At 42.9% G+C, this 25,098-nt stretch overlaps 2 protein-coding genes across 12 annotated transcripts in view; one reads left to right on the top strand and one right to left on the bottom strand.

Annotated features, from left to right (window-relative positions):
* tlcd3bb (TLC domain containing 3Bb) overlaps positions 1-13,573 on the top strand; it is a 52,996-nt gene extending 39,423 nt beyond the window's left edge. For 6 of the 7 annotated variants that reach the window (XM_071391057.1, XM_071391054.1, XM_071391050.1 and 3 more), the window contains exons 4-7: positions 1,618-1,840; positions 2,316-2,411; positions 9,732-9,841; positions 12,444-12,848. In XM_071391057.1, coding sequence (XP_071247158.1) covers positions 1,618-1,840; positions 2,316-2,411; positions 9,732-9,841; positions 12,444-12,699 — 685 coding nt within the window. In that variant the 3' untranslated portion in view covers positions 12,700-12,848. Of the gene's footprint in view, positions 1-1,617; positions 1,841-2,315; positions 2,412-9,731; positions 9,842-12,443 lie in introns of all 7 variants that reach the window. The other variant, XM_071391055.1, reaches the window with a different exon arrangement.
* Positions 13,574-13,638: 65 nt separating this feature from the next.
* pagr1 (PAXIP1 associated glutamate-rich protein 1) overlaps positions 13,639-25,098 on the bottom strand; it is a 29,263-nt gene continuing 17,803 nt past the window's right edge. For 4 of the 5 annotated variants that reach the window (XM_071391045.1, XM_071391049.1, XM_071391046.1 and 1 more), the window contains exons 3-5: positions 20,047-20,377; positions 16,418-16,506; positions 14,236-14,604 (exon numbers count right to left, since the gene is read on the bottom strand). In XM_071391045.1, coding sequence (XP_071247146.1) covers positions 14,357-14,604; positions 16,418-16,506; positions 20,047-20,377 — 668 coding nt within the window. In that variant the 3' untranslated portion in view covers positions 14,236-14,356. Of the gene's footprint in view, positions 14,605-16,417; positions 16,507-20,046; positions 20,378-25,098 lie in introns of all 5 variants that reach the window. The other variant, XM_071391047.1, reaches the window with a different exon arrangement.

Genomic DNA, 25,098 nt, shown 5'->3' with positions numbered 1-25,098 from the left:
TGATGCGTTTTTTGATACTTTTGTAAATTATAGTTACTCCACAATACTAACATACATGACTGAGTGAAAAGAATGAAGCATGTACAGAAGACAACTATTCCTAAACATGCATCCTGTTTGCAATAAGGCACTAAAGTAATACTGCAAAAAATGTGACAAGAAAGGAACTTTTTGTCCTGAATACAAAGCGTTATGTTTGGGGCAAACACAACATACCACTCTTCATATTTTCAAGCATGGTGGTGGCTGCATCATGTTATAGGTATGTTTTTCCTCGGCAAGGACTAGGGAGTTTTTTTTAATGATAAATAGAAACAGAATAGGGGTAAGCACATACAAAATCCTAGAGGAACCTGGTTGTCTGCTTTCCAACAGACACTGGGAGACTAATTCATATTTTAGTAGGTCAATAACCTAAAACACAAGGCCAAATATATATATACTGCATTTTCTTACCAAGACGACAATGTTCCTGAGTGGCCTAGTTACGGGTTTGACTTAAATTGCCTTGAAAATCTATGGCAAGTCTTGAAAATGGCTGCCTAGCAATGATCAACAACCAACTTGACAGAGCTTAAATAATTTTTTTAAAGAATAATGGGCAAATACGTTACAAACCAGGTGTGCAAAGCTCTTAGACTTACCCGGAAAGACTCACAGCTGTAATCACTGCCAAAGGTGATTGTAATATGTTGAATACTTATCTAATCAAGATATATTAGTGTTTTATTTTCCATTTAGATTATAATTTTTTACATTGACAGAGTATTTTGTTTAGATCGTTAAAAAAATGACAATTAAATTCCAACAAAAAATGGATAGTCAAGGGATGTGAATTCCTTCTGAAGACGCTGTAGATTTTGTCCCACGTGTCCAAAATGGCATTCATGTCTGTCCCGTTAACCCGTTGGAATTCAGTTAATCCTAACAATATGCTGTTCAGAGAATCAAAAAACGTAGGATCATATGAATTTGGAGTATACAAATTAAAAAAGGCCATTTTCTTTCCATTATGGATATTTAAGTGATTCTGCCTTCCTGGTCTTTGCCTTTACCCAATATGGTGATTTTGAGTTTCTTTTGTATCATCGATTACACCTTTTGTTTTGTTTGGGGCTGAAGAAAAATAAGCCAGTTTGTACAAATGGTTCTGCATTCTATGTGCGTACTTTTGGAGCAGGTGTGTTTCTTGGAGCATTGTTATATCAATAGGGTTACTTGCTAGAAGATCAAGACAGATGGAATGTTTGATAGGACAATTTAGGCCTTTCACATTCCAAGAGAGAATAGCTAGTGTTGCCATTATTTTTCAGAAAGTAATGTTAATGATATCATTGTTGTCTTTTGTGTTATTGAGCCCATGGATGTGTAACAAAAAGCAGAACCCACACGGAAACCCTCCCATTGGTCCTTCCCCACTCAGAAAACCCTTGCTGTAAACCATACCATCACTCCCTAGTCTCCATCCCCAAACTATATTCCTTTTGTAAAACCTTTTTACATACGAATGAATCAAATCCAAATATTGTAGCCTTACTTATTGAATGCCCACTGTTCAACTAAGTTACCTTACCGTAACCCCTTTTTTCTACCTCTTTTTCTTCTTCTTTGTATCAGGCATTGGCTCACCAGCGCCTACATCCTCTTTGCCGTGCCCTACTTTGTGTACGACATCTACGCCATGTTCATGTGCTACTGGTACAAGCTGCGCATCAAGGGTCATGAAGCGGACAGCGGCGCCAAACCCCTGGGTGCGGCCCTGACCAGCTACCTGCGGCGCGAGTTCCTCATGGTACTCCACCACGTCGTCATGGTCACCGTGTGCTTCCCCGTCTCTGTGGTAACTGTCGCCCAATGACGACATTCAAATGCTGGGAGAATGACGTGTGAGCGAGTGAGTGTTTATTGGAAGTATCTTGTGTGTCATTATTAAAGATATTTGCCGGTATTTGGTAGGGTACACAGGCAAATCTTTGTGGCCGTGTGGTTTGAGTGTCCGCCCGGATATTGGGAAGTTGGCTGTTTGATCCCTGGTCGAGTCCAACCAAAGACTCAAAAAATCGTCTTGATGCCTCTCTGCTTGGTACTGAGCATTAGGGACACAGATGGATTGGGGGGTAAGGCCCTGTGACAGACTAGCCTACTGTGTTGGGGGTGTACTTGTACATCAAGCTGCATCATGCTACAAAAACAGGATAAAGGCTCCTGCCCTATGGACAAGGCTTACTTTACACTGGTAAAAAAGTTTGTTGAAGGCTTATTCATGATTATAAAACATGACTTTCAATGAACTGTCTTCTTCCTCTTTCCCCCAGTTCTGGCGACAGGGCAAGGGGGATTACTTCCAAGGCGTCATGTTCTTGGCAGAAGTCAGCACTCCGTGGGTCTGTCTGGGAAAAATCCTCATCCAGGTACTTCAGTTTTTTAACTATTGTGTTCAAAGTACTTATTGAATTGCACACATCTCTAGGTGTCCCACTCGCGTTTCAATTTCTCTGACTTTTAATTGGACTGTTGGTTCCTGGCATGTGGCTCATCACTGTCGTGTGTGTGTGTGTGTGTGTGTGTGTGTGGTATATAACAGCACATCTGTAATATGATTACCTCAATTACAGCAGTATACACTGAGTATACAACAAATGAACACCTGCTCTTTTCATGACATAGGCTGACCAGGTGAATCCAGGTGAAAGCTATGATCCCTTATTGATGTCACTTGTTAAATCCACTTCAATCAGTGTCGATGAAAGGGAGGAGATAGGTTGAAGAAGTATTTTTAAGGCTTGATAAAATAGTCAAAAGTATGAGCATATGTGCGAGTTGCGATTTATAGCAGAAAAATGCTGCAGTAGCTGTTTTAAAAGTATTTCTGCTGTTTTGTTTCATAGCTGCTAATTGCACAAATATATAAATCCTATATCCCACCTCGTGCAGCGACACTGCCTGGCAGGGGAGCTGTGCGCATTGAGTGAAGTCCTGATAGATTCATTTTTGGAGGTGCTGCGCACAGGCATAAGTTGGTCTAATTTACGCTAAAGTATAAAGATGGCGCCGATATACATGGCCGCTCTGTTTCTAGCTCGTAAGCAACTTTGCAGTTATATTTTTTGTTGTTATTTCTCACATTATTAGCCCAGAATGTTTTTTGTGTTATTACATACAGAAATTACTTTTGGATATCAGAGTGGCAGTAACTCACCAGCATTTCGAAGAGAAATACGACTTTCCTGAACTGGATCCTTTTTTTCGTACCCCCCAAGGATGAACTTATCCCAGTGGCTGCTCCAAGACGCCGCCGGCAGAGAAGAGGTATTCGGAGTGAACTTTTAGTCCAACTCAGTAGGTGTACACACCATCCACCGCTTCTGAGTGTATTGCTCAATAATGTTAAGTCCCAAGACAATAAAGTAGACGAGCTCAGGGCAAGGATCTCCTTCCAGAGATACATCAGGGACTGTAACATACTTTGTTTCACGGAATCATATCTCTCCGGATATACTGTCCCCGTCCATACAGCCAGCTCTCCGGGAAGAAGAAGGGTGGAGGTGTATGTTTCATGATTAACTACTCATGGTATGATTGTGGTAACGTATAGGAACTCAAGTAATTTTGTTCACCTGACCTAGAATACTGAATACCTCACAATTTAAATGCCGACCGCATTACCTCCTGAGAGAATTCTCTTCGGTCATTGTCACAGCCGTTTATATTCCCCCTCAAGCCGATACCACGACGGCTCTCAAGGAACTACACTGGACTACACAGGACTGGAAACCGCATATCCTGAGGCTGCATTTATTGTAGCTGGGGATTTTAACAAAGCAAATCTGAGTAAAAACCTACCGAAGTTCTCTTAACACATTGCCTGCAGTACTCGCCCTTCAAAAACTCTCAACCATTGTTACTCTCCCTTCCGGAATGGCCACAAAGCCGTCCCCCGCCCTCCTTCGGCAAATCAGATCACAACTCCATTCTGCTCTTCCCTAACTATAGGCAGAAACTCAAACAGGAAGTGAATAGATCTAGTAAGGTCTATTCAATGCTGGTCAGTTGTTGTGAAATTGTTAGGTTAGATTACTCGTTGGTTATTACTGCATTGTCGGAACTAGAAGCACAAGCATTTCGCTACACTCGCATTAACATCTGCTAACCATGTGTATGTGACAAATAACATTTGATTTGTTTTGTTAAATAGCTATCACTAGCCGGCCTCCACCCAGTACCCTGCCCTGAACCTTAGAGGCTGCTGCCCTATGTACATAGACATGGAGCACTCGTCATTTTAATAATGTTTACATACTGTTTTACATTTCATATGTACAGTCGTGGCCAAAAGTTTTGAATGACACAAATATTAATTTTCACAAAGTTTGCTGCTTCAATGTCTTTAGATATTTTTGTCAGATGTTACTATGGAATACTGAAGTATAATTACAAGCATTTCATACCTGTCAAAGGCTTTTATTGACAATTACATGAAGTTGATGCAAAGAGTCAATATTTGCAGCGTTGACCCTTCTTTTTCTTTTCAAGACCTCTGCAATCCACCCTGGCATGCTGTCAATTAACTTCTGGGCCACATTCTGACTGATGGCAGCCCATTCTTGCATAATCAAAGCTTGGAGTTTGTCAGAATTTGTGGGTTTTTGTTTGTCCACCCGCCTCTTGAGGATTGACCACAAGTTCTCAATGGGATTAAGGTCTGGGGAGTTTCCTAGCCGTGGACCCAAAATATCGATGTTTTGTTCCCCGAGCCACTTAGTTATCACTTTTGCCTTATGGCAAGGTTCTCCATCATGCTGGAAAAGGCATTGTTCGTCACCAAACTGTTCCTGGATGGTTGGGAGAAGTTGCTCTCGGAGGTTGTGTTGGTACCATTCTTTATTCATGGCTGTGTTCTTAGACGAAATTGTGAGTGAGCCCACTCCCTTGGCTGAGAACACATGAATGGTCTCAGGATGCTTTACTGTTGGCATGACACAAGACTGATGGTAGCTTTTTTCCGGATGCCCCAAACAATCGGAAAGGAGATATATCAGAGAAAATGACTTTACCCAAGTCCTCAGCAGTCCAATCCCTGTACCTTTTGCAGAATATCAGTCTGTCCCTGATGTTTTTCCTGGAGAGAAGTGGCTTCTTTGCTGCCCTTCTTGACACCAGGCCATCCTCCAAAAGTCTTCGCCTCACTGTGCGTGCAGATGCACACCTGCCTGCTGCCATTCCTGAGCTTTGCAATTCATTGCAATTCATCTGATCACTTCATAACATTCTGAAGTATATGCAAATTGCCATCATACAAACTGAGGCTGCAGACTTTGTGAACATTTATATTTGTGTCATTCTCAAAACTTTTGGCCATGACCTGTATATACTGTATTCTAGGGAAGCTCCGAGACATGATTGTGTCGAGGCACAGACCTGGGGAAGGGTACCAAAACATTTCTGCAGCATTGAAGGTCCGCAAGAACACAGTGGCCTCCATCATTCTTAAATGGAAGAAGTTTGGAACCACGACTCTTACTAGAGCTGGCCGCCCGGCCAAACTGAGCAATCGGGGGAGAAGAGCCTTGGTCAGGGAGGTGACCAAGAACCCGATGCTCACTCTGACAGAGCTCCAGAGTTCCTCTGTGGAGATGGGAGAATCTTCCAGAAGGACAACCATCTCGGCAGCACTCCACCAATCAGGCCTTTATGGTAGAGTGGCTTAGACGGAAGCCACACCTCAGTTAAATGCACATGACAGGCCACTTGGAGTTTGCCATGAGAAACAAGATTCTCTGGTCTGATGAAACCAAGATTGAACTTTTTGGCCTGAATGCCAAGCGTCACGTCTGGAGGAAACCTGGTACCATCCCTACGGTGATGCATGGTGGTGGCAGCATCATGCTGTGGGGATGTTTTTCAGCGGCAGGGACTGGGAGACTAGTCAGGATCAAGGGAAAGATGAACGGAGCAAAGTACAGAGATCCTTGACAAAAACCTGCTCCAGAGCACTCAGGACCTCACTGGGGCGAAGGTTCACCTTCCATCAGGACAATGACCCTAAGCACACAGCCAAGACAATGCAGGAGTGGCTTCGGGACAAGTCTCTGTATGTCCTTCAGTGGCCCAGCCAGAGCCCGGACTTGAACCCGATCGAACATCTCTGGAGAGATCTGAAAATAGCTGTACAGCGACGCTCCCCATCCAACCTGAAAGAGCTTGAGAGTATCTGCAGAGAAGAATGGAACAAAATCCCAAAATACAGGTGTGCCAAGCTTGTAGCTTCATAGCCAAGAAGACCGTAATCCCAAGAAAGTTGTAATTGCTGCCAAATGTGCTTTAACAAGAATGGCCTTACTGAAGAGCTCAGTGACGTTCAACGTGGCACTTTCATAGGATGCCACCTTTCCCATAAGTCAGTTCGTAAAATTTCTGCCCTAAGCTGCCCCGGTCAACTGTAAGTGATGTGGGAACGTCTAGGAGCAACAACGGCTCAGCCGCGAAGTGGTAGGCCACACAAACTAAAAGAACTGGACCGCCGAGTGCTGAAGCGCGTAAGCGGGTGAAAATTGTCAGTTGCAACACTCACTACGAGTTCCAAACTGCCTCGTGAAGCAACATCAGCACAAGAACTGTTCATCGGGAGCTGCATGAAATGGGTTTCCATGGCCAAGCAGCCTCAGACAAGCCTAAGATCACCATGCGCAATGCCAAGTGTCGGCTGGAGTGGCATAAAGCTTGCTGCCATTGGACTCTGGAGCAGTGGAAACACTTTCTCTGGAGTCCTCAATCACACTTCACTATCTGGCAGTCCGACAGAGGAATCTGGGTTTAGCGGATGCCAGGAGAACGCTACCTGCTCAAATACATAGTGCCAACTGTACAGTTTGATGGAGGAAGAATAATGATTTGGGGCTGTTTTTGATGGTTCAGGCTGAGCCTATTAGTTCCAGTAAAGGGAAATCTTAACGGCATACAATGACATTCTAGACAATTCTGTGCTTCCAACTTTGTAGCAACAGTTTGGGAAAGGCCCTTTTCCTGTTAAAGCATGACAATGCCCCTTTGCAGAAAGCGAGGTCCATACAGAAATGGTTTGTCGAGATCGGTGTTGAAGAACTTGGCTGGCCTGCACAGAGCCCTGACCTAAACCTCATCGAACACATTTGGGATGAATTGGAAAGCAAAAAATACGTACCATTTTGTGTCAAGAACTGCAACGCAGCTGTGTTTTTGACGCTCAATTGTTTCCTGTGTGTATCAAGAATGGTCCACCACCCAAAGGATATCCAGCCAACTTGACACAAGTTGGGCAGCATTGGAGTCAACATGGGCCGGCATCCCTGTGGAACTCTTCGACACCTTGTAGAGTCCATGCCCAGACGAATTGAGGCTGCTCTGAGGGCAAAAGCGGGTGCAACTCTATTTTATGAAGGTGGTCATAATATTTGGTATGCTCAGTGTATCTTTCATATGCAACTGTAGGTAATCTTTCACATATCTGTAGTGGTGGAGTGTGTGTACAGCAGTGTCTTGCTGAATGTTGACCTACAGTACATTCGGAATGTATTCGGATCCCTTCACTTTTTCCCACATTTTGTTATGTTACAGCCTTATTCTAAAATGGATTAAAGTGTTTTTTTCCTCATCAGTCTACACACAATACCCCATAATGACAAAACAAAAACCGGTTTGTGTATGTATAATTAAAAAATGATCACATTTACATAAGTATTCTGACCCTTTACTCAGTACTTTGTTGAAGCACCTTTGGAAGCAATTACAGCCTTGAGTCTTCTTAGGTATGACATTACAAGCTTGGCACACCTCTATTTGGGGAGTTTCTCTGCAGATCCTCTCAAGCTCTGTCAGCTTGGATAGGGAGCGTCACTGCACAGCTATTTTCAGGTCTCTCCAGAGATGTTTGATCGGGTTCAAGTCCAGGCTCTGGCTGGTTCACTCAAGGGCATACGGAGACTCCTGCGTTGTCATGGCTGTGTGCTTAGGGTCGTTGTCCTGTTGGAAGGTGAACCTTCGCTCCAGTCTGAGGTCCTGAGCGCTCTGGAGCAGGGATCTTCTGTACTTTGCTCTTTCCCTTGATCCCGACTAGTCTCCGAGTCCCTGCCACTGAAAAACATCCCCACAGCATGATGCTGTCACCACCATGCTTCACCGTAGGGATGGTGCAAGGTTTCCTCCAGACTTGGCATTCAGGCCAAAGAGTTCAATCTTAGTTTCATCGGACCAGAGAATCTTGTTTCTCATGGTCTGAGAGTCCTTTAGGTGCCTTTTGGCAAACTCCAAGCGGGTTGTCATGTGCCTTTTTTACTGAGGAGTGGCTTACTTCTGGCCACTGTACCATAAAGGCCTGATTGGTGGAGTGCTGCAGAGATGGTTGTCCTTCTGTAAGTTTCTCCCATCTCCACAGAGGAACTCTGGAGCTCTGTCAGTGTGACCAGCCGTTTTTTTTGTCACCTCCCTGACCAAGGCTCTTCTCCCCCGATTGCTCAGTTTGGCCGGGCAGCCAGCGCTAGTAAGTGTCTTGGTGGTTCCAAACTTCTTCCATTTAAGAATGTTGGGGACCTTCAATGCTGCAGAAATGATTTGTTACCCTTCCCCAGATCTGTGCCTTTACACAATCCTGTCTCGGAGCTCTACGGATAATTCCTTCGACCTCATGCCTTGGTTTTTGCTCTGACATGCACTTTCAACTGTGGGACCTGACATAGACAAGTGTGTACTGTTCCAAATCAAATCCAATCAATTTAATTTACCACTGATGAACTCTAAGTTGAAGAAACATCTCAAGGATGATCAATGGAAACAGGATGCATCGGAGCTCAATTTTGAGTGTCATAGCAAAAGTTCTGAATACTTTTTAAAATTAGGTATATGTTTTTTATTTGTAATAAATGTGCAAATATTTCTAAACCTGTTTTTGCTTTGTCATTGTGGTATTGTGTGTAGATTGAGGATTTTTATTTATTTAATCTATTTTAGAATAAGACTGTAACATAACGAAATGTGGAAAAAGTCAAGGTGTCTGAACTCTTCCCACATGCACTGTATGCTGATTTTACTGGCATCTGATGCTCCCACATCTGTTAGCCTTTGAATATAGCCCCCTGTATTCTACTGGATTTAACCGCGGATACAATATCTGCCTGTCCACCTCTCTTCCTCCCTTTACATCACACATCTCCCCTTCCTTCCCTACAGTGTGTTGTGTAGAGTTGGGGCCAGATGCTTCTTATAACCTCTGTGCAAAGGGAACCATTGAAAGTAAACTACACAGTACAGTTTGGTGTGGTGTAATACATTTGATAGATTAAAAAAATTATACTTCTAGATGTGAAATGAAAATGTTGAGGTTCTCAAATGTTGAACTGTTATCATAATCTTCTCAGTGTTGTTGTCTTGTCAAAGTTGCGCTAGCTGTCGATCAAACGCTTAGCTTGCTGGAGCAGAGAAGAAGTCTAGCAAGCTGGTGGAAACAGATGTCTTTGCGGAATATACTGTGTATAATGGCATGTTTTTCTCCCACACCTTAAAGCACTGTATTCTATACAAGCCTGCCTTTGGCTTGAAGCATGACAAGTATACTTTGTCTTCCATTTTCCACTTTTTGGTGTCCATGCAAAGTAGAGCAATAGGCCTATTAACTATTTTTCGGCTTTCACCAATCTGTACTGCTTGCGCTTTCTCCTTTTTTCTCTCCTCTTTCTTTCTCTCCCTCTTTTTCCTCTCAGTACAAACAGCAACACACTCTCCTGCACAAAGTGAATGGGGCTACTATGCTGGTCACTTTTTTCATCTGTCGAGTCCTCCTCTTCCCTTACCTCTACTACGCGTATGGCAGGTATGTCTCTGTCTGTCCCTCACTCTCTATCACGCTCTGCTTCCATGCTGAGCTTAAAGGACTGATGTGCATGGTGATTTTGGTCACATCTCTTATTTTTCTAACTCTTGTATCAGGGTTCGGGGGCTTGTGAAGAGAGCAGCATTGTAATGGGTGGCTGTCAAGGGATAGTTCATCTACATTTCATAATACTTTCAACATTTTCTCATTTGGAGTCCTTGTACATTTAGGGCCAGATTCAGAGTTGAGATAAGCGCAAGGAACGCTGGCTTTTGCATTAATCATTTATTGACATCAATGGGAGCATAGCATGTGTGGCTCTCATTTAATAGCCTGGCTACCCATCCACATCACTCTGGCCAAACGCCACGCCCACTAATGCTTCTTTGTGGGTCTCCCCAATGACTTCTCGAATGCAGACACATTCAAAACGTTCTGATTGGTCCCAGAAACAGATGGGTTGGGCCAGAGACGGCCTACATGAATCATGTAATTTTGGCCTCAGCACAAAAGACATGTAGAATTGGTTCAGACTGATGTATAGAGCGATTTGATATAGCAGGAAAATTTAATTCAGGATGAGTCGTTAGGCAACTAATTTACGTCAAATTGAGCCATTTAAGGTGAACTGATGAAAATACAGAATGATGAAATATGGGTGAACTATCCCTTTAATGCCTCCGCCCCCCTTTTGTTCGTTCTACAGTTGAAGTCGGAAGTTTACATACACTTAGGTTGGAGTCATTAAAATTTGTTTTTCAACCACTCCACAAATTTCTTGTTAACAAACTACAGTTTTGGCATGTTGGTTAGGACATTACTTTGTGCATGACACAAGTCATTTTTCCAACAATTGTTTACAGACAGATTATTTCACTTATAATTCACTGTATCATAATTCCAGTGGGTCAGAAGCTTACATACACTAAATTGACTGTGCCTTTAAACTGCTTGGAAAATTTCAGAAAAATATGTAATGGCTTTAGACGCTTCTGATAGGCTAATTGACATGATTTCAGTATTTGAGTCAATTGGAAGTGTACCTGTGGATGTATTTCAAGGCCTACCTTCAAACTCAGTCCCTCTTTGCTTGACAATATGGGAAAATCAAAAAGAAATCAGCCAAGATCTCAGAAAATAAATTGTAGACCTCCAAGTCTGGTTCATCCTTGGGAGCAATTTCCAAACGCCTGAAGGTACCACGTTCATCTGTACAAACAATAGTATGCAAGTATAAACACCATGTGACCACGCAGCCGTCATACCGCTCAGGAAGGAGACGTGTTCTGTCTCCTAGAGATGAACGTACTTTGGTGCGAAAAGTGCAAATCAATCCCAGAACAACATTAAAGGACCTTTTGAAGATGCTGGAGGAAACGGGTACAAAAGTATCTATATCCACAGTAAAACAAGTCCTATATTGACATAAGCTGTAAGGCCGCTCAGCAAGGAAAAGAAGCCACTGCTCCAAAACTGCCATAAAAAAGCCAGACTACGGTTTGCAACTGCACATGGGGACAAAGATCGTACTTTTTTGGAGAAATGTCCTCTGGTCTGATGAAACAAAAATAGAACTGTTTGGCCATAATGATCATGGTTATGTTTGGAGGAAAAAGGGGGATGCTTGCAAGCCGAAGAACACCATCCCAACCGTGAAGCACGGGGGTGGCAGCATCATGTTGTGGGGGTGCTTTGCTGCAGGAGGGACTGGTGCACCTCTCAAAATAGAAGGCATCATGAGGAAGGAAAATTATGTGGATATATTGAAGCAACAATGGGTCTTCCAAATGGACAATGAGCCTAAGCATACTTTCAAAGTTGTGGCAAATGGCTAAAGGACAACAAAGTCAAGGTATTGGAGTGGCCATCACAAAGCCCCGACCTTATTCCCATAGAAAATTTGTGGGCTGAACTGAAAAAGCGTGTGCGAGCAAGGAGGCCTACAAACCTGACTCAGTTACACTAGCTCTGTCAGGAGGAATGGGCCAAAATTCACCCAACTTATTGTGGGAAGCTTGTGGAAGGCTACCTGAAACGTTTGACCCAAGTTAAAAATGTTTAAGGCAATGCTACCAAATACTAATTGAGTGTATGTAAACTTCTGACCCACTACAATTTTTTTTGAGGTCTTGGCTGATTTCTTTTGATTTTCCCATGATGTCAAGCAAAGAGGGACTGAGTTTGAAGGTAGTCCTTGAAATACATCCACAGGTACACCTCCAATTGATTCAAATGATGTCAATTAGCCTATCAGAAGCGTCTAAAGCCATGACATCATTTTCTGGAATTTTCCAAGCTGTATAAAGGCACAGTCAACTTAGTGTATGTAAACTTCTGACCCACTGAAATTGTGATACAGTGAATTATAAGTGAAATAATCTGTCTGTAAACAATTGTTGGAAAAATTACTTGTGTCATGCACAAAGTAGATGTCCTAACCGACTTGCCAAAACTTTAGTTTGTTAACAAGAAATTTGTGGAGTGTTTGAAAAACGAGTTTTAATAACTCCAACCTCAGTGTATGTAAACTTCTGACTTCAACTGTATGTGGCCACTCTAAATCCCCCATGTGCCCACTCTCTTTATAATTCCTCCCCTCCAGGTATGCGTCCATTCCCCTCCACATGGTTCCTTTCAACGTGTCCTGGCAAGTTAACCTGGGCGCAGCTATGCTCATGGCCCCCCAGGTCTACTGGTTCTCCCTCATTTGCCGAGGGGCCCTGCGACTCTTCACTGGCTCTTCCCGCTCCCGGAGGCCCCCGGTCACCGCCAAGGATGACTTGGACGGACAGGCGCCTTCCCAGCCCGCCAATGGGTACAGCACTCATGCCACAAAGCAAAAGTCAGACTCTCACTGAGAAGAGGGTGAGCGGTAAGGAAGGAGTTGGGGATAATGTACCGATGGGTGAGGTTGAAAGGGAAAGAAAGGTAGTGAGACTTTGAACAAGCATGAGTTTTAAAATGCTTCAAATGGTACGGTCTTTGTTGCCAGAATCTATACTCAATACCGATATTCTGCTTGTGCGAATAAAGGAATTGAAGGCGAGCGTTTGCACATTGAACAGCACACAACAAAGGCATCAGAAGCTATTGTTCCCCCTGATGCACGTTGAGAATGGAGAGAGATTAGCCTGAAAGAAGTATAGCGAGTGAGAAGTGGAGAGCGTCCTCATGTAGATCAAATGAAATCCTGTCTGCCTAGGAGGTAAGTTAGGAATGTATTATACTGGTATGTTTAGTACATTGCTGTAGATAGAAAGGCCTAATTCGGCTTAGTAACAAGAAACGACCTCGCCAAGCAGTATTTTGACTTGTTAGTATTTATCTGTATCCTCTGTACACTCTTAACAAATGTGACCAGGGTGGAAGGGAGGTAAATAAGACTATTATGCTGCCTTATCTCAATTGTTTGTGTGTGTACTACATTTTATTTATTTTAATGTGGAATATTTAATTTTTCCTTGGACTGAAAATGTGACAAGTGTTCTTAGCTTCACGTTGATTTGGATTGTAGTTCTGTTTCTGATTTCCCATCCTGTTTTTATTTATTTTTAATCCATTTTGATCTCCAGTAGTTCAGGTAGCAAATGCATGAATCATTTCACCTGTTGGCAGTTAAACTCTGCCGCCTTGCAACAGCGTTATTTTATTCAGTGTAGAGAATGTAATTTTGAGGAACAAAATAAATGGCCAATTTTGTGGGCCTTTGGGTTTCTATGCCCTACGTGGGTCCTTAACTTTTGAGTGAGTGGTATTGAAGCATATTAGGTAAATGAGTTAGTGCCAGTGCAACAACAAAAAAAGCAGCCCTATTTATTCCACATACTGTCATTCATTGGCTGACGTTACACAAGAATATTTAATAAAAAAATTAAAAACATGTTTTATTACCACTGCTGTAATTAGTGAATTGCATAAATCGACCAGAATAGAATCAATACACTGTCTTGGTAGCATTTAGCATAGGTTGACCTTTCTAAAGCTCTTGAAACTGCTTTTGGAGTCTGTTTCCACTTCTTCAGTTTCTTATTTGTACTGAGCAAATTTAATTGAGCCACTGGTTTCAGGAGCCCTATTCACTCAGAAAACATAAAATACTAGGAAAACAAACGTGGTCCAGTAACCTTGGATGCAAGAAAGAAGATGGGACAATAACGTCTAGACGGCGATAAACTATTTCTATGTGGTTCTTGCCATTGGGGGAAAAATGCATTTCAACTGATTTACTGTATATGCTTATTTTATTTATTTGTGGTTTTGAATTGAATACGTATTAATGTACCGTATAAACTTCTGAGCCTTATGTGAAGGCTATATTGTTAACTCATAGCTAAAATATACTCCTCTGTTCTGAACTTGTCTGGGTGTTATATCAAGACACTGATTTATATATATAAAAACAAAAAAAAGAGTGTTTATTACAAGGCTACAAAACGCACAATCATACAAAATTGGTAATGGTATTAAAAAAAAATCAAGCTTCGAAGCTCTTGGCCTGCAGTTCTTCCCCCTATCTCAGTATCGCCTCTGTCTTGGCGAGAAGATTTTGCTGGGGTCGCTGTCTCTCTCCCTCTCCTTTTCTCGCTCTTTTTGACTGTTGGGAGAGAGTGCCTCCTCGGGCCCAGCCCGGCTGCCCTTCTCGCTCTTGAAGAGGTCTCGTCCAGTCCGGAGAATGTGCTCGTCAATTTTGCGGTGGCGTTTCATGTCTGACAGTACCTTGTCCAACCTAGCCTCCCGTTTGACAGAGGACCGAGCCGAAGACCCTGCGAAAAGAGGACAATGCATGAATAAACCCCAGAATGAGGATAGTGGTTGACCGCAGTTAACCATTGAGGGTATTTGTTTTAGTTCACCTGGTGGGTGGAGTTACTCCCAGGTTGAAAAAGTGATCGCATTTGTTTGCTAACCAGTAGTGCTGAGTGAGTAACTGACCTACATCGGGTCAATTATTTGAGTTTCTCTAGAGATGAATCAGATCCAGCCTGAACTGCAGTGTTGTAGTTTCCAACGGGCCAATATTCTACATAGTTTAACTCATAAAATGTGGTCCTTAACTACAATGACCATAATCCGTTGCGCATCAACTTGTCTGATCTGTGTTTCTTTCACACCTGCTACAGAAGAGCGCGCAATCGTGAGGTGATAAAGAGCAGCTGTTGCTTTGAGGTATCTACCAGAAAATACATGATCTAAGTGATTGATATGTGGTATTCAGCAGTCCAAAGTACGCCTTATTTCATTTTAAGAACTACAAAATTGTGATTTTGTTAGGGCACAGGCAGAACCTCTATAGAGCTGAGATGACTTGGAATGAAATAAAACAAATGTAATACACTAACAAACGGATTTAAATGTGAACAAATGATGGTTAACAAGTGGCAGTAATGGGCAGTCACTACTATCATGGGACTTATTAATTTATTCTATGTTACAGGATTTAACTCACATAATGCATAGTCCATTTAATGTAAATAATCGTAAACCTGTGATAATTCTTTCATAATCTAACCGATTTAAAAAAGCACTAATCGCTCAGCACTAATCTCGGTTGCAACACTCACTTCCGAGTTCCAAACGGCCTCTGAAAGCAACATCAGCACAAGAACTGTTCGAGCTTCATGAAATGAGTTTCCATGGCTGAGCAGCCGCACACAAGCCTAACATCCTCATGCACAATGCCAAGCGTCGGCTGGAGTGGTGTAAAGCTCGCCGCCATTGGACTGGAGCAGTGGAAACTCGTTCTCTGGAGTGATGAATCACCATCTGGCAGTCCGACGGACGAATCTGGGTCTGGCGGATGCCAAGAATGTTACCTGCCGAATGCATAGTGCCAGCTGTAAAGTTTGGTGGAGGAGGATTAATGGTCTGGGTCTGTTTTTCATGGTTCAGGCCCTTAGTTCCAGTGAAGAGAAATCTTAACGCTTACAATGACATTCTAGACAATTATGTGCTTCCAACTTTGTGGCAACAATTTGGATTTTCGTGTTTCAGCATGACAATGCTCCTGTGCACAAAGTGAGGTGAGGTCCATACAGAAATGGGTGTGGAAGAACTTGACTGGCCTGCACAGAGCCATGACCTCAACCTCATTGAACACCTTTGGAATGAATTGGAACGCCAACTGCGAGCCAGGCCTAATTGCCCAACATCAGTGCCCGACCTCACTAATGCTCTTGTGGCTGAATGGAAGCAAGTCCCCGCAGCAATGTTCCAACATCTAGTGGAAAGCCTTCCCAGAAGAGTGGAACCTGTTATAGCAGCAAAGGGGGGGACCAAATCCATATTAATGCCCATGATTTCTGAACGAGATGTACGACAAGCAGGTGTCCACATACTTTTGGTCAGGTAGTGTACATATTTCATGAACAATGCATTATGCCACCTTCTTGACAATTATGCCCCAGCACCAGTTTTAGCTGCACTCCGGTTCAGTCTAATTGAATCTCATCAAATCACTGTGAATATGACTCGATATTAGGCAATAGGCAAGTGCTTGTAGACCCTAAGTTGCGTGAGAGATACTGTGGCATGAAAGGTATCCTCCAAAACAAAGAATGAGGTAAGTGAAAGTCATACCTGGTGTCCTGCGTCGGTTGATGAAAGCATTTTTTGGAGTCTGTTGCATCTGTTCTTCATCAAAATCAAACTCTGTGGGAGATGGGGCCCTGACAAAGAAAGAAAATACTAGTCATCCATACTGCCATAGTTTATCTTTATGAAAAACAGGGGGAGTCCCTAGGCCTCTATTTCAACAAACCTAACCCAATGGTAAGTGGTAGCACTATAGTTTTTTTTTGGGGGGGGGGGGTCAAATAATTTTGCTATTTTCACAACCTGAATTATGGGCGCAGCAGCTGGCTGTGGTGCGAAAGGGCTAGGTTTTTGACAAATAAACAAGTTGTAGGTTTGTCAGGCTTGACCCCCTCACTGGCCAATCAGAACTTGCTTCATGGCTAAATGTGTGGTTGCTTCAAGTTGTGTATTTTATGTATTGCGTTGTCAGCAAATCCAATTCGAATGTTAGTCCATTTATAGCCTATTTTCTTAAAATGGCCTACAGCAGTGTTTCCAAACGTGGTCCGGGGACCCCAAAGGGTGCACGCTGTGGTTTTTGCCCTAGCACTACACAGCCGATTCAAATAATCAACTGTGTAATACTAGGGCAAAAACCACAACGTGCACCCCCCCAGGGTCTCCAGGAAACGCTGGCCTACAGACACAATATAATGTAGGCCTATCCCATATTTCCTAAATATGTTGAACATGTTTGCACTCCGCATTGTTCTGAGTCAGGGATGGGCAACTGGCGGCCCTCAATTACCAAAACGGGGCCCCTGACCAGTCAACTCAGTCGGGGTCTCAACTTACTGTTGAGTGTTAGAATAATAGAATACACAGTCACTCACTCAGATAGCATATTAACATGGCATAAGTTAAGTCATGGTAAAATGTCAGGAAATTTGCTTTAAAAAGGGTAAAAAGTCTCTAGGCCCCTTGCTTAGGGGCCGGATCTGGCCACTGGTATAATGCATTTAGTTAAGAGTTTACTTTAACTGCACAAATCAAACTTTTTGGGACCAGCCAGAGACCCTTTTAGTGATGGCAAATTCATCAGAACACAACTTGAAAATAGCATACAAGGAGTTTTTCTATGACCTCGGCAATGCAAGGCCGGACCAAGTCGAGTGCCCTGGGAAGACACATTTTAAAGGCCCGCCTCTTGGCATCGAAGAGCCATTTTTGCAGTTTAAGCAAATTTTCTGCAATTCTACACAAAAGCTTAAATAGTACATTTATGTACAAACATTTTTTTTAAGGGGAAAACAAGAAGTATTGAGTTGAAACATTTATAATTGGTGGAGTACTGTGGATACCAATATCCATGTGAGTCTCCCAGGCCCATGTTGCCCAGCGTTATGAACATAAATTGTATATTAAAAGAGTTATGTAATATTTTTGCATTGTATTTTCAGAAAATGATCTACAGTAATAGTGGAATGATAGTTTCACTATTTTCCCCCCCAAAAAACTTATTGGGCCCACACAATTGCAGCCTTTCTTATTGGCCAACAAAAGACGGACTGGACTGACTCTTGTTTTCAAAGTGACTGTAACCAGCAAATCTCTGAGAATACCTGTGGATCTGGGTATGCAGACCTGCAAGCCACTGTGGCCCCTCATGATGAGTTGAGATTTTGTGGCCCCCACCCGTTCTAAGTAATTGCATGGCTTAAATATGGAAATACGCTCAGTGCCTTCAGAAAGTATTCATACCCCTTGACTTATTCCACATTTTGTTGTTACAGCCTGAATTCAAAATTGATTAAATAAAAAGGTGCAACCATCTATACACAATACCCCCTGTTTTTAGAAATGTTTAGAAATGTATTAAATTAAATACAGATATCTAAGTTACATAAGTATTCACACTCAAGAGTCAATACTTTGTAGAAGCACCTTTGGCAGTGATTACAGCTGGGAGTCTTTCTGGGTAAGTCTGTAAGAGCGTTCCACACCTGGAGAGTGCAACATTTGCCCATTCATCTTTTCAAAATTCTCCCAGCTCTGTCAAATTGGTTGTTGATTATTGCTAGACACCCATTTTCAGGTCTTGCCATAGATTTAAGTCAGAATTGTAACTCGGCCACTCAAACATTCACTGTCTTATTGATAAGCAACTCCAGTGTAGATTTGGCCTTGTGTTTTAGGTTATTGTCCTGCTGAAAGGTGAACTAATCTTCCAGTGTCTGGTGGAAAGCAGAATGAACCAGGTTTTCCTCTAGGATTTTGCCTGTGCTCAGATCCATTCTGTTTTTTTTTTATCCTGAAAAACAATTACAAGCATACCCATAACATAATGCAACCACCACTATGCTTGAAAATATGGAGTGGTACTCAGTAATGTGTTGTATTGGATTTTCCCCAAACACAACACTTCAGGACAAAATGTTTGTTTTACAAAAAAAATCTAATGTATTACTTTAGTGCCTTGTTGCAAACAGGATGCATGTTGTGGAATATGTGTTCTGTACAGGTTTCCTTGTTTTCACTGTCAAGGTTACTATTGTGGAGTAACTGCACCTGTTGTTGATCCATCCTCAGTTTTTCCCATCACAGCCATTAAACTCCTGTTTTAAAGTCACCATTGGCCTCATGGTGAAATCCCTGAGTGGTTTCTTTATTCTACGGCAACTAAGTTAGGAAGGATGCCTGTATCTTTGTAGTGACTGGCTGTATTGATACACCATCCAAAGTGTAATTAATAATAACTTCACCACGCTCAAAGGGATATTTAGTGTCTGCTTTGGTTGAATCTGTTTTTGAAATTCACTGCTCGACTAGGGTAGTCATTCAAAAATCATGTTAAAACCTATTAAATCGCATACAGTGAGTCCATGCAACTAATTATGTGACTTGTTAAGCACATTTTTACGCCTGAACTTATTTAGGCTTGCCATAAAAGGGGTTGAATACTTATTGACTCAAGACAATTCAGCTTATCATTTGTAATTAATTGGGAACATTTTGGAAGAACATAATTCAACTTTGACATTATGGGGTATTGTGTGTAATACATTTTATCCCATTTCAAATTCAGGTTGTAACACAACAAAATCTGAAAAGTAAAAAGGTGTGAATACTTTCTGAAGGCATTGTAGCAATAGCCTACCATCGCCATTGAAATGGCCAGTAGTTACTTTGCAACGTGAAAGGTTAAAAAAACAAATATCTTACAAGCAGATTCAGAACCTTGGACAGTGATTGTAATTCCCGGGATTCAACAAAAGAAAGTGGAAGATGCATTTTTTTTAACAAAATGATCAACGAAAAACAATAAGTCGTTAAATAATTTGTTCCTAAACACGCTTCCCTAGTCGCTAACACCTTTCATGCACTGGGCATCCAAACTTTTCACAGAAGCTGGACAAAAATAATGTCCAATATAAATAAAAAAGGGGAATGTCTTGACTGTTTTGCTGCTCGTGATATTTTAATAAAGTGCCAGTGCGCCAGTTTTTACATGACGCAATTGCAAACTAAATTGTGTTTGAAAATAGAGCCCCTAGACTTATTCAATAAGAAACGCTAATTTTGCTTTTCCATTGCGTACCACAATGAACACAACTCTGCTTACCGTAGTCCTCTTGGACCAGAGCTTGAAGGAAACATAACCAACCTTAGATATAAATGAATACACAACTCACTTGCGCTCTCTATCCTCCCTCTCCCTCTCTTTTGCCGCCTCGTCCTCATCATCCCTCTCGGGAGAGGGGGTCCTCTCAGGTGTAGGCGGTCTTCGAGGAAGGGGCACAAAGTTCAGTTCCAGCTTCTCCCCTTTTGAAAGGAGCTCATACAGTCTTTTGATTTCGTCAGGAGGAGGCATCCAGTTTTTGGGGTCCTCGATTTCGTCATCGCTGTAGGCGATTTCCCACTCTCGCTCCACCTGCTTTCGATCGCCTCCCTCCATCTTGCTGTCTGCTTCCATCTCCCCCTTCTGCCCCTCTCCTTCCATCGCATCTCCACCTTTGTCTCCATCTGGAAAAAACAGATGAATCGGACAGAAGCATGCATGTGTGTTAGTAAGTTAGTGTGTCATTCTTGAATTGCGGTGGTATTTGCAACCATGAAAAACTCATCCAAGGACGCCCTCCAGCTATTCTTTTTACCTTTCCTGTTACAAAACAATATCCCAAGTATAAGTATAAATGAAATAACTATAAATAATAGGCCCTTTTTTTAAATCCCCAAAATGTTGACGGAAAAACTAAATACGAGCATGTCTTGTTTGACACCTTTCCCACTTTTGTGAAATATCATCCAGCCGCAATCTGTCGTTATTTTTCGAATCGGGTATTCGGTGGGGTGGGCGAGAGGCCAGTGGCGATGCGTGAATTTGGCAAGGGAACAGTAAAGACAGATGTGTAAATTATAAGTTAATTACTATTAATCCATAATTCGTATGGTTGCATAGGCCCTAAATAGAAAACGCAAAATGTTCCGTACCCACAAAAAGCTTCTCTGTAATTCTATGTAACCTTTTATTTCACTAAGCAAGTCAGTTAAGAGCAAATTCTTATTTACAATGACGGCCTACCCCAGCCAAACCCTAACCCGGACGATGCTGGGCCAATTGTGCGCTGCCCTATGGGACTCGGTTGGGACCCGGTTGTGATACAGCCTGGAATCGAGTCTGTGGTGACACCTCTAGCATTGAGATGCAGTGCCTTAGACTGCCGCGCCACTCGGGAGCCTCAACATCCCTGTTAGTGAGCACTTCTCCTTTACCAAGATAATCCATCCACCTGACAGGTGTGGCATATCAAGAATCTGATTAAACAGCATGATCATTACACATGTGCACCTTGTGCTGGGGACAAAATGTCATTCTATAATGTGCAGTTTTGTCACACAACACAATGCCAGAGATGTCTCAGGTTGAGAGAGTATGCAATTGGTATGATGGCTGCAGTTATATCCACCAGAGCTGTTGAATTTTATGTTAATTTCTCTACCGTAGCCGTCGTTTTAGAGAATTTGGTAGTACGTCCAACCGGCCTCACAACCGCAGACCACATGTAACCACGCCAGTCCAGGACCTCCAAATCCAGCTTCTTCACCTGGGGAATCGTCTGAGACCAGCCACTCGGACAGCTGATGATCTGCGGGTTTGCACAACCAAAGAAGTTCTGCACAGACTGTCGGAGACCGTCTCAGGGAAGCTCATCTGCATGCTCGTCGTCCTCACCAGGGTCTTGACCTGACAGCAGTTCAGCGTCGTAACCAACTTCAATGGGCAAATGCTCACCTTTTGATGGCCACTGGCACACTGGAGAAGTGTGCACCTCACAGATGAATCACAGTTTCAACTTTACCAGGCAGATGGCAGACGTGTGGGTGAGCCCCATGGTGGTGGTGGGGTTATGGTATGGGCAGGCGTAAGCTACGGACAACGAACCCAATTGCATTTTATCGATGACAATTTGAATGCACAGAGATACCGTGACGAGATCCTGAGGCCCACTGTCGTGCCATTCATCTGCCGCCATTACCTCATGTTGCAGCATGATAATGCACAGCCTCATGTCGCAAGTCTGTACACAATTCCTAGCAGCGGAAAATGTCCCAGTTCTTCCATGGCCTGCATAATCAGACATGTCAACCATTTGCGCATGTTTGGGATGCTCTGGATCTACGTGTACGACAGCGTGTTCCAGTTCCCGCCAATATCCAGCAACTTCGAAAAGCCATTGAAGAGGAGTGGGACAACTTTCAATAGGCCACAATCAACAGCCTGATCAACTCTTTGCGAAGGAGATGTGTTGCGCTGCATGAGGCAAATGGTGGTCAAACCAGATACTGACTCGTTTTCTGATCCACACCCCTACCTTAAGGTATCTGTGATCAACAGATGCATATCTGTATTCCCAGTCATGTGAAATTCATAGATTTAGAGCCAAATTAATTTATTTCAATTGACTGATTGCCTTATATGAATAGAAAAAGAGAGAGAGAGAGCGACACAGTGAGCTCTCACATTTTTCAACATGTTTCTTGCAAAAAGATAGATTTGGAGTAAGAAACTTGAATTTTTCGGCAGGGACATATACAGGATGCTACTCTCCATAGCATAACCTTCACTCCAGATCAAAACTCGAAACCTACAACCTAATGTTGGACAAAATTACCTGGAAGGATTAACACTACCAAGGACACCATCCAACCTGGAACTGAGACAGACCAGATACAACTTCAATTAGTACTGAGGTGTCGAGGCCTTTGAGCCCAACAAATGGCAGGTTACCCCACCCAAATCCAGAGGCCTTGAAGCTTCCCCCTGCTGTTCAAAGACCATCCACTGGCATTTTCTACAAGAAATCAGCCAAAAGAAGTAAAAGCTTCTCCAAAGTGGGTATGACACCGACTCCCGTTGCCTGCTGCACTGCTGTTTGGATTCCACCTGGCGATCTGATAACGGTCTGCCCTGGCTTGTCTCCCAGTCTGGCACAGGTACTACCACCACACTCCCCCCTCTCTCACAAGCTTTCGCTCGCCTCCAGCACACTTGCACTGTTGGGGCAGGTGACTCTGAACTTACAATGGCTACCCCCAGGTCATTATATATTTTTTCTTGTGCATTTTGCTATCTGCCTCATGACTCCTGCATGCTTTGTTGACTATGATATTTCTTGTTTACCCGCACAGCATTTAATCATGGCAAGGCGACTGGAAACATGACCGAATACAAACAGTGTAGTTATTCCCTCCGCAAGGCAATTAAACAAGCAAAGCATCAGTATAGAGTCAAAGTAGAGTCGCAATTCAACGGCTCAAACACGAGACATATGTGGCAGGGTCTACAGTCAACCACGGATTACAAAATGAAAACCAGCCTCATCGCGGACATCAACGTCTTGCTCCCAGACAAATTAAACAACTTCTTTGCGCGCTTTGAGGACAATACAGTGCCACCGACACGGCCCGCTAACAAAGACTGTGGGATCTCCTTCTCCGTGGCCGACATGAGTAAAACATTTACATGTGTTAACCCTCGCAAGGCTGCCGGCCCAGACGACATCCCTAGCCACGTCCTCAAATCATGCGCAGACCAGCTGGCTGGTGTGTTTACGGACATATTCAATCAATCCCTATCCCAGTCTGCTGTCCCCATATGCTTCAAGATGGCCACCATTGTTCCTGTTCCCAAGATAGCTAAGGTAACTGACATGACTCACTTCTGTCATCTTCAAGTGCTTTGAGAGACTAGTCAAGGATCATATCACCTCCACCCTAATAGATACCCTAGACACAGTCCAATTTGCTTACCACCCCAATAGGTCTACAGACGATGCAATCGCCATCACACTGCCCTATCACATCTCGACAAGAGGAATACCTATGTAATAATGCTGTTCATTGTCTAAAGCTCAGCATTCAACACCATAGTACCCTCCAAACTCATCAAGCTTGAGACCCTGGGTCTCGACCCTACCCTGTGCAACTGGATCCTGGACTTTGACGGGCCGCCCCCAGGTGGTGAAGGTAGGAAACAACATCTCCACCCCACTGATCCTCAACACTGGGGCCCCACAAGGGTGTCTTCTCAGCCCTCTCCTGTACTCCCTGTTCACCCACGACTGCGTGGCCATGCAAGCCTCCAACTCAAATCATCAAGTTTGCAGACGACACTACAGTGGTAGGCTTGATTACCAACAATGACTAGACAGCCTACAGGGAGAAGGTGAGGGCCCTCGGAGTGTGGTGTCAGGAAAATAACCTCACTCAACGTCAACAAAACAAAGGAGATGATGGTGGACTTCAGGAAACAGCGACCTCTATTCGATAATGCAGTGGGGTTTCTTTGCGACCTTAGTAGATTTGGATAGAAAACACTCTGAAGTTTCTAAAACTGTTTGAATGATGTCTGTGAATGATGTCTGTGAGTATAACAGAACTCATATGGCAGGCAAAAACCTGAGAAAAAAAATCAAACCTGAGGTTTGTAGGTTTGTCTTTGCCTATCCAAGATAGTGTAAATTTGGTCCGATTGCACTTCCTAAGGCTTCCACTAGATGTCAAGTCTTTAGAACCTTGTTTCAGGCTTTTTCCGTAAAGCTTTTTTGAAATCTGACACAGCGGTTGCATTAAGGAGAAGTATATCTTTAATTCCATGTATAACACTTGTATTTTCATCCACATTTATGATGAGTATTTCTTTAAATTGATGTGGCTCTCTGCAAAATCACCGGATGTTTTGGAAGCAAGACATTACTGAACATAATGTGCCAATGTAAACTGAGATTTTTGGATACAAATATGAACTTTATCGAACAAAATATACTGTACATGTATTGTGTAACATGAAGTCCTATGAGTGTCATCTGATGAAGATCAAAGGTTAGTGATTAATTTGATCTCTTTCTGCTTTTTGTGACTCCTCTCTTTGGCTGGAAAAATTGCTTTTTCTGCGACTAGGTGCTGACCTAACATAATCGCATGGTATGCTTTCGTCGTAAAGCCTTTTTGAAATCGGACACTGTGGTGGGATTAACAAGTTTCTTTAAAATGGTGTAAAATACGTGTATGTTTGAGGAAATTTAATTATGAGATTTCTGTTTGAATTTGGCGCCCTGCACTTTCACTGGCTGTTGGCAAATCGATCCCGTTAACGGGATTTCAGCCCGTCTCATCCCTAAGAAGTTATTAATTAAGCACCCCTCAAAGACAGCTGAAGAGTGGGACAAATTGCCAGTAGACAA

The sequence above is a fragment of the Salvelinus alpinus genome, chromosome 3 (assembly GCF_045679555.1).
Source record: "Salvelinus alpinus chromosome 3, SLU_Salpinus.1, whole genome shotgun sequence".
Lineage (NCBI taxonomy): Eukaryota > Metazoa > Chordata > Actinopteri > Salmoniformes > Salmonidae > Salvelinus > Salvelinus alpinus.
Note: the sequence above shows the minus strand (reverse complement) of the source record. Positions and strands in the feature narration are given on the sequence as shown.